This window comes from Lytechinus pictus, chromosome 2, assembly GCF_037042905.1.
Source record: "Lytechinus pictus isolate F3 Inbred chromosome 2, Lp3.0, whole genome shotgun sequence".
Lineage (NCBI taxonomy): Eukaryota > Metazoa > Echinodermata > Echinoidea > Temnopleuroida > Toxopneustidae > Lytechinus > Lytechinus pictus.
In genome coordinates this window covers 5,067,736-5,082,982 of record NC_087246.1, presented here as the reverse complement: position 1 = coordinate 5,082,982, position 15,247 = coordinate 5,067,736, and the positions used below count along the sequence as shown (strand labels likewise).

Below are 15,247 nucleotides of genomic sequence, written 5' to 3'. Positions count from 1 at the left end.
AGAGGTTTTTGAGCTATTTACATATCAAAACTAAATTTGAATATTTTGGGCACAATTATCACATTTTGGAGATTACATCATGGGTGACATGCATACCACAAGTTCAGTCATGAGATAAAACTATGCCCGGATTAAAGGTATGCCAGTTTTCAACTCGTGAGACTAATTGTCATTGGAACAAAGGCCAATGTACGACAATCTCGATCTACCGGTATTCTAGGTACGGTACATAAAATAAATAATGCATTACAAGCCACGTAGCTGCTTTAATATTGCAGATATTTATTTTGAATTGAAACATTTTCTAACCTCTTAAAATATCAGAGAATGAATGCTAGTCAATCTCTGAAAATATCTCAAATGCGAGAGAAAAAAATACACCCTTCTCCATATATTTATTGTACAGCTGAGAATACATTGTGCTTATTTATTGCATAAGTGAAAGGCAAAATAAAAAGAGCTGGGAGCTGTTTACCTTTTTGCTCAACGGAAAAGGGTAACTACCAAGAATGTTTTAAATTGTAATCAACCAAATCACATTGTCAACTCTTAAAGATTTTAAAAAGTTATTAGAATTTAAATTTTGATTTGTGGCGTCATATGCGAGCAGCTCACCATGTATCATGAATTAAAAATCAATAAAATGTCACTTTATCAAAAAATTGAAAATGGGTTTAGTATAACAGATAAATTATTTCACAGCAGCTCCTGAAAGAATGAATTGTTTAGTCATTAACCATTAAAGCAATTGTAATTTATTTTATATTACATAACATCGGGCAGCTGCTCGTATATGACGTCACAAATCAAAAACTTAATGGATATTCTCAAACCTTCAATCCTTTTTATTAATTTTCTGCTTTTCTAACATTAAACTTTTCATCAGGATGAACTTCCTTTTCAATATTACATGAGTGGGGTATGTTTATTTCAAGAGAAATGTAATATACAGCAAATATTGATGATTTGGTTAAAGGAAATGAGAAAAATAGAGGTGGAGACAAGAAAGCCATTTGGTGGGATATGAAAGATTATAGCCAAATCAGGTCACAAATTATATGAAATCCTACACATTTTTCTTTCTGAGTGAAATGATTTCATTGCATGCGCTAGAGATGATCATAGTTAAAGACGAAGTTCACCCTGATGATAAAGGCATATTAAGAAATGAAGAAAATATACAGAAAATATTGGATTTTTTTCCATATTTTCATCAATATGTTCCCTTTTTCTGCTTTGATTAAAACCAACATCATACTAGAGTGAACTTCCCCCTTAAGTTATCCTTTGTATCTTAAAAGCTAATAACATTCAATTGGGAGCAGAGACCATTCTCCTCCAATTTTATCCCCCAAAAAAATTTGCAACACATAAAACAAACTATTTCAACAAATATATATTTTCTGACACTGATATAAATACTACAATAAATACAAACTGAATGTTTACAACACAGAAATTTGGAAAGAAAACAGAAGTCAAAGCATTGAACCTCTGTGCAGCCACTCTGCAAGGCATCTATGAAACAAATAAAAAGTATAGTTAATGAAGTACATTGTTTAGGTGACCCAGTCAAACCAGAAACTTTTGAGAAATACAAGTATTAATTCCAACTTCCAAGTCGAATATTCGTCCAAGTCAAAGATTTTCTTTTAGATTATGCATACTTCTTAAGTCAAACAGATTTCTTAAGTCCTAAAAGATTTACCTTTATAGGCAAATTTAATTACTGAGTATGTTGATCTAGAGCTGACAAATTTTGAGGAGCCATACTCCTATAAACAATGAAAAGAATTTTTGGTAACTAAGCACTCAAAGAATGTGAAGTTTTTAAAAAGCATGAGCACATTCTTTCTCTTGTGACAAATGTCTGGTTTGTAGGATCTAGTCGTATATCAAACAAATTTCATGATGTTGATATATGCATAGTCCCATTACCATTCATATATAAGGTAGGGTTCATCTTCATGATTTGAATATAATTCAGAATACAATGTTAGTCTCTCACACATACATACATATTCATTCTCAAACTTGCAATAAGAGAACTTGACTACAGGTAGACCTGCCTCGTCTCCTTGGCTTTATCATGTTAATCCACTGTGTACTAAAACCAGGTGACACATAATTTAATCCTAAGGGATGTCAATATCTTAAATAGTAAACAAGACAAGAAAGCTTGGAAGGATGTCTCCCTAAATTACTGTAAAAATCTCAAATTTTTTGTTGTACACTATTGCAAGAATGGGTGTTTCCACCAACATAGATGTACATGACAAAATGGATATGAAAGAAATAAATCACTTTAAGTACATTCAGAAAGTAGCATTGTAATACTAATTACATCATGATGAATATCCTGCAATCATTGTGCATTTGAAAGTCACCTGCTAGTATTTGAGTAATTAGTATAACGGATGTAACATGTCTACAGTGTCTGAAGCAGGAAGTATTAAGTACTTTTCAAAAGGCAAGATTATACATGTATATATTATAGAACTATACAAATTCCTGCACTGTGAAAACAGAATGGGACCAAAATACACTATTCTACTAAAAGTTGGATTCAGACAGGACACAGGATAAAACTATATTTTGATATATTTTCAATAAACCATACCAGTGAATATAGGCTCATCTTCACCAATAACCAAGTCTTTAGAGCAAATACATGTCCATTATGAATAAGCTGGATTACAAAAATAGAAATATGCTTGAACTTGAATATCACCACATGTTACAAGAAAAGCAAATGAATTACTTTAAATCAGTGATGCTCTTAATGAGCCTGTAAGTACCCATGTTTGCCATTAATAAAGTAGTATAATACCAAACTCCCCCTCCAAGATAAATACAAGCAAGGCAACCTGGGTCCTGTGTCATAAATCTCATTGTGAATCAAAACTAGTCTTTGGAAAATCAAATGGCACAAGTTTAATGAAAGTGACTTATTACCTATCATTAATCACAAGTTTTATGAAACAGGATTCAGAATGACATCTGAAAACACATGTCAACACCAGACAAACATGAACATGATACCCTAAATTATTTCTCAATATGAAGTTGTTTTTTTATTGATCCATAGAACTTGATATCAACTGAAAGCTTCCATAGCAATAAAGCTATTGACATACTTACTATTGATTGGGAAAGTTTTAAGGCTATCCAAACTTTAACAGACATCCTATAGAAATACAACCATCTAATTCCAACGTGCTCCGGTGTGTATTATATCCCTTACTTATGATTGTTGTATTGAGAGTGTACACAAGGAGAAAAAGAATAGTTTACTACGAAAAACGTTTGCTGTGAAATAGTTCATTTTCCTTGCTGACGTCACGCATAGTCCATTTTTTCCCTAGGGAAAAAGTGAACTATACGTTTTTTGACCCCCCCCCCCATACCTCACGATTCGCGAGCAGAGCGCTGCTCAGCCAAACGGTACTCGCCACGGGAAACTTTTCATTATTCATATGTGACTGATAATCACATAGCTTTGAGATGCTTTGGATATGAGACGAACAAAGAGACATCTGAATAATAAAAGTAGTTACCCAAATTTGAGGCCAGTTTTCAAAGCCAATGATAGTCCCACTTTAAAGATGAACTTCCCACAGAAATCTGTGTTATTTCTATTATAAATATACATGTAGGGGAGTTGGCATAGCCAATTCAATGTGTCTGGTAGTTGATAAATATGATGAAGTGGAGGCTTTCAAAATACTTGACTTTTATTAAGAGTAGGGCAAAAGGACTGGTGTGTTTTAATTACACATACACAATCAGTAACACTACATGTACGTGACGGTTCCTCATGGGTACCACATTTCATATCACTTTTCAACTTCCACACACAGGAGGACATCTTCAAATGATTCTCTAAGATGACAAGGAAGTAAAGAGATTACTATCATAACCGTCTCTCATGAAAGAAAAGAATGAATTGTTAGCAGGCTGTGGATTTGTTGGTTTCTTTTGGCTTATCTTCGAGAGCTCTTTGGCTAGAGTCAGTACTGATACCTAACAAAGAAATAGAAAGAAAGAGGATCTTCATTAGTGTTTAATTTTGATTCCACAAGTAAAAATGTACAAAAATAATGTATTAATCGTTATTTCAAAGTTGGCAGAACACATTCATTTGCTACCATCACAAGTACAGACACCTCTTCTACCACGTCATCATCACAATCACAGAAAGAACCTTCACAACAATACCATCTCTTTCATGATCATTTTATTAGCCCTGAACACAAATTATTATTTCACTACTCATCATCACAATCATCACCATCATCATCATAATCATCATCGTCGTCGTCATCATCATCATCACACTCATTTTCATTATCATCATCATCACCACCATCACCATCACCCATCATCATCATCATCATCATCATCATCATCATCATCATCATCATCATCATAGCCATCATCATCACACCCATTTTCATTATCATCCTCCTCATCACCATTATCATCATCTTCAAGGCCCTTGAGATAAAATGTACCTGTTGATTCAGTAGTATGACTACTCCTTGTACTGGTTGTGGCCTTCTTACGGGTGAATGTGATGGATGATGCTTCTTCTCTCTGACATGGTTCTGTATTGCTACTCACTGCTGCAATACCTCCACTTGATTCACTCTCATCTGAAATAAGAATTTTTTTCTAAATTAAGTGTCTTAAAAACAGACTTTCTTGTTTGTTCTTAATTTCTTGCCTAAATTGACATGAAATAAAAGAAATGAGTGAACACCTGTTTCTACTCCCTGTATTGATAAAATTACACAACACGTATGCAAGAAAAGAAATCAGTTTCATCACATAATCCAAGTTTTCATTCTTTATTGGTTACAAGTGGGGGGGGGGTGGATAATTTTTTTAGAAAAAAAAAACATTGACAATGTTAGTATTGATTTTAGGTAAATGAAAAAATAAGATTTGATTAAAATGGATACTCACTGTCTGGCTGCGCTGTACTACTTGAGTTTTTATCATTCCTTGTTTCTAATTGGTTATTCAGAGCACTGCAGAGTATGAAATAAATGAAATACATGTCAACTTTATAAATTCAGTTAAACATTGAATTAAAAAAAACTTCACAATTTCTTTTGAACAAACGGTTTATGCTTAAAGTAACACAAAATAAGTATATTGAAAAAGAAGCACACTTGGTAATGATTTTCAAATTTAACTATTTAAATAGCATCTCTCACATTTGATTTAAAAACATCTCTCATTTAATATAACATTTCTAATCTAAAAACGGCTTCATAATTTCTTTTGAACAAACAAATTTTATGCTAAAAGAAACAAAAAGTAAGTATATTGAAAAAGAAGCACATTTGGTAATGAGTTTTTAATTTAACTATTAGCATCTCTCACAAGACATCTCACCACATTTCTCATTGCAATGTCACATCCCTATAAATTATCAGAATCCAATACATGTACTTGAATTAACATAGAATTAGAAACTAGTTACCAGTTATCTACAACAAAGTAATTTAGAGCAGACATGCTCTGTCAACCATAACTTATCTGGGTTATTTTGTGAGCTAAAAGTCAGGGGAGGGGGGGGGGGGCTTAAGATCTCAGACGCGGATCTCACGATCGTGACAAAAATTTGCATGAAGGTAGAGAATGACATAATCTATGCCATGGCATAGATAAATTGCAAAAATTTAAATATTTTCTATATGAATTAATTATGCTAATTTATTCATGAAATTATACTTTTTGCTCTAATTCACTAAAGCTCCTACAAAGCTTTACATTATTTCAGTCATAAAGAGCATCAAATAAAATGACTGTTGTCAATACAAGTGCGAAAAATCACTCATTTATGAATTTTAGATGAAACAGATTTTGTTTTAGCTTTGTACATGATATATACGTTTTGAGCAATTTTGGTCCGACATGCACTTACATAATGTTGCGTAATTTCGTTACCATATGCCCGGGCATCATAAACTTGTTCTCAAAAGTTGCGCGAGACTTGAAGGTACAAGGTCAGCGCGCAGCGCGGTAAAAAAAAAATTCACGCAGCTGATATATTGCAAAAAATGTTGGGGGGGGGGGGGTAAGTTAGGGTTAACAGTGCGAACCGTCTAGGCGCTCTATAAAACAGCCATTTAGCGACTCATTGCAACTGCATTAAAGGACTCTTTATTTGTACATCAACTACATACAGACATCCCAACCTTTCTAATTGCAAAATAGGGATGATTAAAAAAACAAAAGGAAATAAAGTTACTTTCTCATAGGAGTGCATAGTAATTTTTTTTCTATTGTTTCCTCCTATTTAGCATGACTGAGAGGTCTACATGTATCAGGATATCGGAAAGAAACACCTGCGGGACTAAGTTCGCTTTTCGGCTCCCAGGTACAGGTGACGCCAAAGAAATAATAATAATAACAAATATTATAATAAATGCCCTACTTTTCCCCCCAACAATATTGCATAGACTTAATAAAGAACTAGATGAAATAGAATTGCTACCTGATTCTTGCCATGAGTCTAGCAGTACTGAGGTCATCTAAGGCCGATTGAAGGTCACTTGTGCAAGTTGAAAGGTCAACCAGTTGACCATCTTCTACAATGAATGATGCTGAAGCTGTGTTTGAGTCTTCACTGCTATTTTCCACTTGACTAGGGGATTCTAAAGAAAAAATAAAAAAAACATAATTTTTGTAATGGGCAAGCAGAGAAGCTTTGGCTGCATTCCCTTCAAAGACTTTATTGGAGAAATGAAAATTGATAAAAAGGATTACTATTAAGAAACAAAAGTATGCCTTGAAAGCAAGGAAATGACACAACTACATAATACATATCACAAATATATTTGTGTGTATAAGCCATCCATATGTATGTAGGTAGAGTTATGTCAAAGAGTTGTAATTTGTATTTGATTTCAGAAGTTCACAGCTTTCTATTTTTTTTAAATCAGAGATTGGACAAACATACCAAAATACATTACGAGACCCCTCACCATATAACCGTTCTTGAAGAAACTAAATATCAAACATTTCAACATTAGTTCAATCAAAGTTGATCAAAGCTCATCTAAGTTGCCCATTAGTGTTTAATCAACTAAAGTAGTGACTTAAAGAAAATTATAAGCTGCTTATTTCTAATAATTATATGTTCACAGACCCATTCTGTGCATTTTCTGTCTCTTTTTTTTACACATAAATCATTGAAAACATCACAAACTCTCTTCACCCTTTTTTAAAGATTAGATTAAACTTACCATTATCTACTGCTCTGTCTACCTTCTTCTCTCCTTGGCTACTGACTTCAGTGGAGAGCTGAAGAGAGATACTAGGTACTGGCTTGGTTTTTGGCTTCCAGAAACAAGGAAAACCTGCACAACAAGCATACATCAATCAGAATGATGCATGATATTGACAATATCAATAATAAGCATCCAGCTTTCCAGGCAATGGAATATGAACTTCTGAGACAAAGAAATTATTTCTATTCACAGAACTCACTTCCCTTTTATCCACTTGATTTGTCAATTAATCCTTCCATCCAATCATTCATAATATCATTCTAATTTCATTCCTTTATTCATTCACTGGGGTGTTTTAAACAACAGGCATTACTATATGTATCTATCCTACCTCAATGATGTCTCCACATTCCGAAAGAAAATTTGTTTCTACTTAAAAAAAAAATCATCACAAATACTGTTTTCATTTTCAATGATGATCTTTAATTCACTAATGTTTGGAAACTCATGCTTTCAATCTTGATTAGGATTGATGACTTCGAATGAAATGCTTGATTTTAAAGAGAACTCACCCAGTGCAGAGTCTGATCTCGAGCTTCCAACAGCCCCTGCTACTGCCTCCTCACCAACCTCACCCGGCTCCTGCCCAGATGATGATGATGCTACATCTAACGTTGTAAGACCCATGTCAAGCATGCGTGTCTGGATACGACGCAAGATAGAGTCTGCTGATAAAGGACGCCCTCGCTTCTCCCGCTCACGTTTGTCCTTGCTGGACTTGGCATGGACTGTTGTTGTGAGTGATACAATATGTTGACATATATGTATGTTTAGTGCATGGAAATCTATTCATACCAATGTACATATGTGAACAATAATAAAAGCACTATATAAAGACAATAATGTAGTCTCAATTTAAGCATGTAAGGGACATCTTTTGAAAAATTCCTTTAAAAAGGATTCTGAAGCACATGCAAGAAAGAGAAAATGAGATTGATTCTTTTTTCTTTGGGGGGGATTGAAATCTAAAATATTACATCTGATGTAATTAAGTATGAACAATAAATTAATGAACACCATAAGACCAAGTAACCCTATCACTGAAGGATGTGACTAAATATTATGACAAACTGTAGGTAAAATACATCTAACACAAGTTATTTTACAGGGTAATGAGATATTGATACAAATACATGAATATCACAGAAAAAAAACATCACACTGAAATCAATAAAAAAGATAACATACATATCCCGTGCACATGACATACAAATAATGAAAATGAATGAATTAACAGGTATGTGGATGCCTTTGAAGCTATTCTTGAGTTGTTTTTTATATTCAGGATCAAGATAAAACACTAGCAGCCGTTGGGGATTCTCAGATCATTTGTATTAAACCATATCAAATATCAAACTGTGCATTAACTGTGATTTAGAAAACCTATGGCCTTACATTCTTCCTTTAGCTCTGAAACATATTTATAACTTAAACTTTTAACATGCCAAAAGTTACTAATTTGCACAACGTAAAAAATCTCAAATCCCATGGGGCTGAAATTTCGCTGACATGTTTAAACTTAAGACCAGCTTCATGACACCCCATACGTGAGGAATGAGTTATCACCTCTAGACCGATACGGAGGCTTGGGCATGAAACCAAGAACACTATCTCCAGCTCTTGTCATCTCAAGAAGCTGCATCAGCATGATGTCTTCCTCTCTTAGATTCCGCATCACTGATGCTCCATTGCCTTGGTGATGAGGAGATGCTTGCTGGTGATGATGGTGGTGATGGTGTGGGCGGTGTGGGTGGTGATGTGAGCCGGGCGTGGCTCCTGCCCCCGAGGCTTCTCCTGCCGTTCCACCAGACGCTGATGATGCGGTTGCCGTGGTGGTGGTGGTGGAGGATGAAAGTGTGCTTAAATTAGTCTGTTTAGATGACGATGATGAAGAGGATGATGATGATGGTGATATTGAGGGTGTGGTATCCTTACCAGATCTTGATGGTTGGGTCATAGATGATGATGTAAAGGTGGTGGATGTAGAGGAATGAGCTGTATCCATGGTAACTGCATTGAGGGATGTATCAAGTGACACATCTAGAGGACCTTCCTCAAGATCCCATATGCGGGAATGTTCAACATCATTTTCACCAGACCTGGGAATATAAAAAAATAAATTATAGTACACAAATGTTTTTAAAAAAAATCCCTTTCATGTATTGCAATGAAATTGTCAACAATGTGTTTGATTTAATTAATATCAAATCCCTTTCCTCATACTTCAAAGTAAGTAGCCTTATGTGAGAAGCATACAGAGTTAGGTTGAATAATATGAAATCATATACCAAAAATATGCTTCATCATAGCAAGTTATGTATGCTCATGTAATCAAGTACACTTATAATGGTGTAATGTAACCTTTCTTATCTTGCAAAAACATGCCACAGGGATAATTAAAATTGAACACAGGGTATATCAAACATGAAGAGAAAAACTTACATGGTCTCTTCATCAATATCATTCTCCTCATTAAGAGGACCACTCTCCAGATCACCCTGCTCTCCCTCATCAACCACCATGACTGAAGCACCTGCATCATCATCTTCATCTTCCTCCTCTTCGTCCTCCTCTTCTTCATCATCATCTTCAGACGAGGAGGGGGAAGATATTGTCACACTTGAGCCGTCACTCTCCTGCGAAGTAATGATTACAAAGTTTATCCAGTCATTTTATGTTCTTTAGAAAGAATACTTAGAAACATATATTATCAGGAACTCATTGCATTTCAAGGCAACTAAAAAATCAAGCACCACTCCAAATCATGTGCTTCTAATTGGAATTTTATTTTTGCAAGCTCTTTCTTCTACGGGCAGAAGATCTGAATTGTTGCCCTCCTGTAATGAAGTAATGAATAAGAAAGTACTCTTTGGCTTCTACAGTACAGATACCTTTCTTTTTTAAATAAAATAAAAAACCTCTGATACTCTGAAAAGCAAACTCAAACATTAATGCCACTTTAGTATTTAGACCAATAAATCATTTTCATACTGGATAATTATACCATTAAATGAAAGCAATTGAGAAATTCCTTTAACTTCTGAGAAATTCCTATCAATAATGCGAAGAATTGCAATTTATTCAGGGCGACAAGTGAATATAAAATAGAGGAGTGCAATTTAGCTAGTAGTTAATTAGCTAGAGGATAAAACTGTTACTAGCCAATTGTTCCAGTGACAATTGCTCTGATGGAAAATCTACTCGTTACGCCAAACTAAGAACCTGACATCAAACCTAACCATAGTCCTCATATTATCCTGAAATAAAGCCCCATAATAACCCTAACCTTATAATAAGCCCATGTGTTCTGAGATTCCAAGACAGAAGCAAATATAATATCAGCTAAACGCACTACATAACTTAAACACTATCATTACAACCATCATCATCGTCATCACCATCACAATCGTCATCATCGTCATCATAATCATCATCACAATAATCATCAGCATATTCATTATCATATCCAACATCATCACTATCATCGTCATCATCACCATTGTCATTGTCATTGTCATCATCATCACCATCATCACCATGATCATCGTCATCATCACCATTTTAATCATGGCAATCATCACCATATTCATCATAATATTCATCATCTTCAACATATGATCATCTTATTCACCTGTGTATCATTATTGTCCCTACATAAGTCAGCTTGCTCACGACCCTGTAAACATGACTTAACTTGAACACCATCACGATCAGTATCTGACAGAAAGAAAAAAAATTCAAATATTCACACATTTTATCATTGTGTGTAAGCAATTAGACATGTAAAGAGAAATTAGATGAAAACATCTCAAAGGGGAGAAGTATTATTATAATGTATATAGGGCATGTAAATACATTAGTTTCAGTAAACCACCTTGATTAGATCTGGACAATGTTGCTGTATTTGATGGCCTAAATAATGTACCAAATGGGATGAGAGATAATGTGCATGTTTTAGCAGGAGTTAACCCATGCTAAATGATGATTCAACATAATTCTATGACTTTTTTCTTTGAAGTCTTACACAACCTTCGCGAAGAAAGAGGTACAGCATCGTAACACCACACATTCTAATCGGTCTACTTGATTTAGGTTTAAATTTAGTTGAAAAATAGTCTATAATGATTTTTATTAAAAAAAGAAGCAAAAGATGACAAACAAAAAGATTATAAGAAATTCTACAAGCAATGCATGTACATAAGGAAATTTTTACTTTTGCCACTTTTCTTTGTAAAAAATAACATTATAAAGATATCAGCTGTGAAAAAGAATGAAATATAAAGTAAAATTGGATGTCTAATAAGCAAATACTTTTTTTTTCAATTTGCATATTTTATTCATAATTTTTTTTTAATTTAGAAAAAAAAAATTATATCAAGATTCTTTTCTTTTTTTCGCTGGACTTTAACTTTATGTTGAAGAGAATGTGTCCACTCCCACCTCCCTACCAACAACCACAGTACCACTGAAATAGCCACATTATTTCCAGGGTTAATGGTGCACAGTGCCAGGAATAGGAAACCAAAGGAGACAGGGGGGGGGACAAAAACAAGCAGGAATGTTGGGTTGAAATGAAGGATAAACTGAATCAGGCAAGGAAGGATGGGATAAGGATGGCTGCTGTGAGCATAGGACAAATCTGGCCACCACTGTTCATGGGCACCAAATCAAGATTTAAAAATTTGGATTTACTACTAACATGATTCCATATTAACACATAGGAAGATGTTTGACTATTCTATTGGTGGAGCAAGAAGCACCTCATTTTGTACAAACTTGTAATGAACTGAATACACAGGAATAATCTGGTGGTTGAATGATAGGTAGATAATATTTTCATCATGACATGCATTGTCTGATATTTTATTTCATAATACATGTATTATTCTTACCTGGTGATGACCGTTCAGCACTGCCCTGTGTTCTTGATAACTCAATGGCAAGTCTCTACAAAAAAAAAAAATTTGCAACATTCATGCTCATGAAATTAACCTAATATATATAACACCCCCCCCCAAAAAAAAAAAAAAAATGGTGTCAATATTCTCTGTAGCATTCCTAACAATTTTGTTTGAAAAAAAATAAGGGTTTGAAAAACAACTAATTGTATTTTTTTGCTTTAAAAGTTTATGTATTGCTGTTTTTCAACCTTATTTTTTCATTTTTTATTTGCGGGGGAGAGGCAAATTTATTACAGAACATTTGAAGCATAACTATTTAATTTCAGCAAATGAAAGTGAAAATAATAAATAATAACTCAAACTGAATTGACATTGTAAACAATTCCTTTTCCCTCAGCAATTTTGAACTTGAAAGTCAGTGACAGCACTATGATAATTTGTACACTAGCAGAATGAAAAATGATCACACATGCAGGGTAATGCAACATGTGCTGTAATCATGTCAGATTGTGCTTGTTTATTTCTAAAATGCAAGCAATTACAGCACAGTAAAATTTATGAAATGGCTTATTATACCGGGGTGGCATTCTGGAACACTGTCATAACTTTTGTCATAAATTTTGTCATTTCTCTCCGAGATGTGACACCGCTATGATTGTCACAAATCGGTATTCCAAACATTGTCTTTTTCCTGTCATATCTCGCTAAGTTCCCGCCCATCTTTTTGGAAGCAAACCAATCAAAATCATTGTTAGATCCCAGTGAGAGCCCTTCTAGCCAATAGGAAGGCCCCGTGGCAGGTAGGGCGTATCCCCGTTAAAGTTGCTGGCATCGCGAACTACGCGTACATTGGAGCGCTTAATTACAAAGAGAGACAGGGAGCATAGAAGGATTTAGAAGAGAAATAGAAAAAGGAAAAACAGAGAAAAAAAAGGAGGAATTAATATGTAGGGCCTATCTAATTGTATCATGAAAAAATAATTTTGAAAATTGTCATGGATAATGAGTGAAACTAATACCAAAATCTAATCTAAATAATATCATTATATGCTTGACATTCAGTTGGCAGGGTATCGGGTTATTTGGTACAAAAAGATATGACAATAACTTTTGTCATATCTTTTGCTTGTATAAAAGGATTACGCGCATTTAAAGCCGCGTATTTTTGGTGCGCGCTAAAGAGAAGAGACAAAATTTATGACAATTTTTTTGACAAAATTTATGACATCCACCAGAATACCGATTTTGTCATATCTCTGAGAAAAGATAAAATATGGAGAAAAGACAATGTTCAGAATACCGCCCCAGGGTTCCCAGCTTTTCAAGAAAAAAAAATTCCCTGATTTTTCCCTGATGAAGTCAAAAAATTCCCTGATAATTATTTAAAACCATTTCCAGTTTACCACGTTTTCTAAGTTGTTGCAGTGAATTACATGTATTTTCAGTATAAAAGCTATAACGTAAAACTAATTAGTACCACCATAACCAGTCATTCAATGGATGTTGTTTTGATATTCAACAAAATATAACAGAGTCTGACTGACTACCGTGCTTTCGACTTTTCGGTCGATCAAAATTCCCTGATTTTCCCTCATTTGTGGTATTTTCCCATCAAATTCCCTGACTGGAAAAACGTAAAACATGTTTCCCTGATGGGCTGGGAACCCTGTTATAGAAGGGAGGTAAAGAGCAAACAAGCAAACAAATATGATTTTTAGATGCTTTAGATGGTTAGTTTTGTAGGATTCTATGTACACCAACAAAGAAATATTATATAATACATGTAATTACTAATACTATCCAAACATTTCTCTGACCATACCTGTCAATCAAAATGTTTGACCTTACCTCTTTGAGGTCACTGATCTGTTGTACAGACTGTCTTTGTGATGTCTCCAGCTGGTTAATATACCACTGCTGATCTCGACATTTCTGATAAAATGTTGGAGGACGCACCTGTATAATATAAACATGATTACAGAAATCACTCACAGATTGACTAATTATTAATCATCTCAATGTGGTGCTTTGTCAACACCAAAGCAGTGCCACATTTTGAATTCTTCTGAACACCATGTCAAATACTTAGAGTGGATGCTATGTTTGTGAATATGCACAAATAATTGATTTTTAGTAGACTGGTATAAAGAAGATATCATAATGTACATTTGGGGAAAACCATTATGTTTTCAATCAAGGTGATTCAACAGCTAAAAATGTGATTTTTAATACAAAACTTGCATAGAGCCTAGCCTGACATACCACAGGGATAGTGTTCAATTGGTTAAGGCCTACACCGAGTCTAACATGTCAGTTGGTAGGATCCAAGCAGCTTTTAACCAATCAGATAAGATTCTTAGTAATGTGTATATAGTTGGTGCTACTGTCTCTTGCATCGTACAACGTACCTGGAATTGTAGTATGAGTGTATCATCCTTGAGATATCCTTCACCAGCCAGTAGATCTAATCTGAAGAATCTATTATACCCCCAGCATTCACCAACCTCAAAGTCTGAAGCAAACTCACGTACAATGTTCCTACTGTTATCATGTGATGCCTGATGGATCATCTCAACTCGGTATTCATACCTGTTCATCAAGGAATAATTAAAACATAATTATTCTCCAAATTGCAATGATCACAATTTGCATTTTGTCAAACTTTCCTTATGTGCACGCAGACAAAAACAAAAGAAACGAACAAACAAACTCAGGAAAAACACTTTTGTTTCTTAGCTGCCAAATAATCTTATCAAATGCTTTGTCATGGTAAATGCAGCTCATGATATTCTGTCAACATCTGTGTATATACATTCAATATTTCTTATTTTCCACTCAAGGTTTTTCCTTACGGGAACCAAACATACCCTCATTGGTAAGAGGTCCTAAAACTAGGTGGGGTTTATAGCTACATGCACCACTATTTCCAAAATTAATTTCAGTAGCAAAATATGCACACTACATGTATAGGACCGACTGTAGAGTAATCAATGATTCTTATTAAAGGTTCACACAGTGACTCAATAACTTGCACATCCACAC

The 15,247-nt window shown here is 34.4% G+C and overlaps 1 protein-coding gene across 8 annotated transcripts in view; it reads right to left on the bottom strand.

The window, feature by feature from the left end:
* Positions 1–262: 262 nt before the first annotated feature.
* LOC129254955 (E3 ubiquitin-protein ligase TRIM37-like) overlaps positions 263–15,247 on the bottom strand; it is a 34,444-nt gene continuing 19,459 nt past the window's right edge. For 2 of the 8 annotated variants that reach the window (XR_010295342.1, XR_010295338.1), the window contains 13 exons: positions 14,614–14,794; positions 14,054–14,161; positions 12,197–12,251; positions 10,936–11,021; positions 9,747–9,940; positions 9,240–9,403; positions 7,817–8,032; positions 7,260–7,373; positions 6,509–6,668; positions 4,969–5,033; positions 4,515–4,655; positions 3,463–4,023; positions 263–3,239 (listed from right to left, as the gene is read on the bottom strand). Coding sequence is in view for 4 of the 8 variants with exons in the window: in XM_064107900.1 (XP_063963970.1) it covers positions 3,950–4,023; positions 4,515–4,655; positions 4,969–5,033; positions 6,509–6,668; positions 7,260–7,373; positions 7,817–8,032; positions 8,871–9,403; positions 9,747–9,940; positions 10,936–11,021; positions 12,197–12,251; positions 14,054–14,161; positions 14,614–14,794 (1,927 nt within the window). In the remaining 4 variants the exon portion in view is untranslated. Of the gene's footprint in view, positions 4,024–4,514; positions 4,656–4,968; positions 5,034–6,508; positions 6,669–7,259; positions 7,374–7,816; positions 8,033–8,870; positions 9,404–9,746; positions 9,941–10,935; positions 11,022–12,196; positions 12,252–14,053; positions 14,162–14,613; positions 14,795–15,247 lie in introns of all 8 variants that reach the window. The other 6 variants (XR_010295335.1, XR_010295333.1, XM_064107900.1 and 3 more) reach the window with 3 other exon arrangements.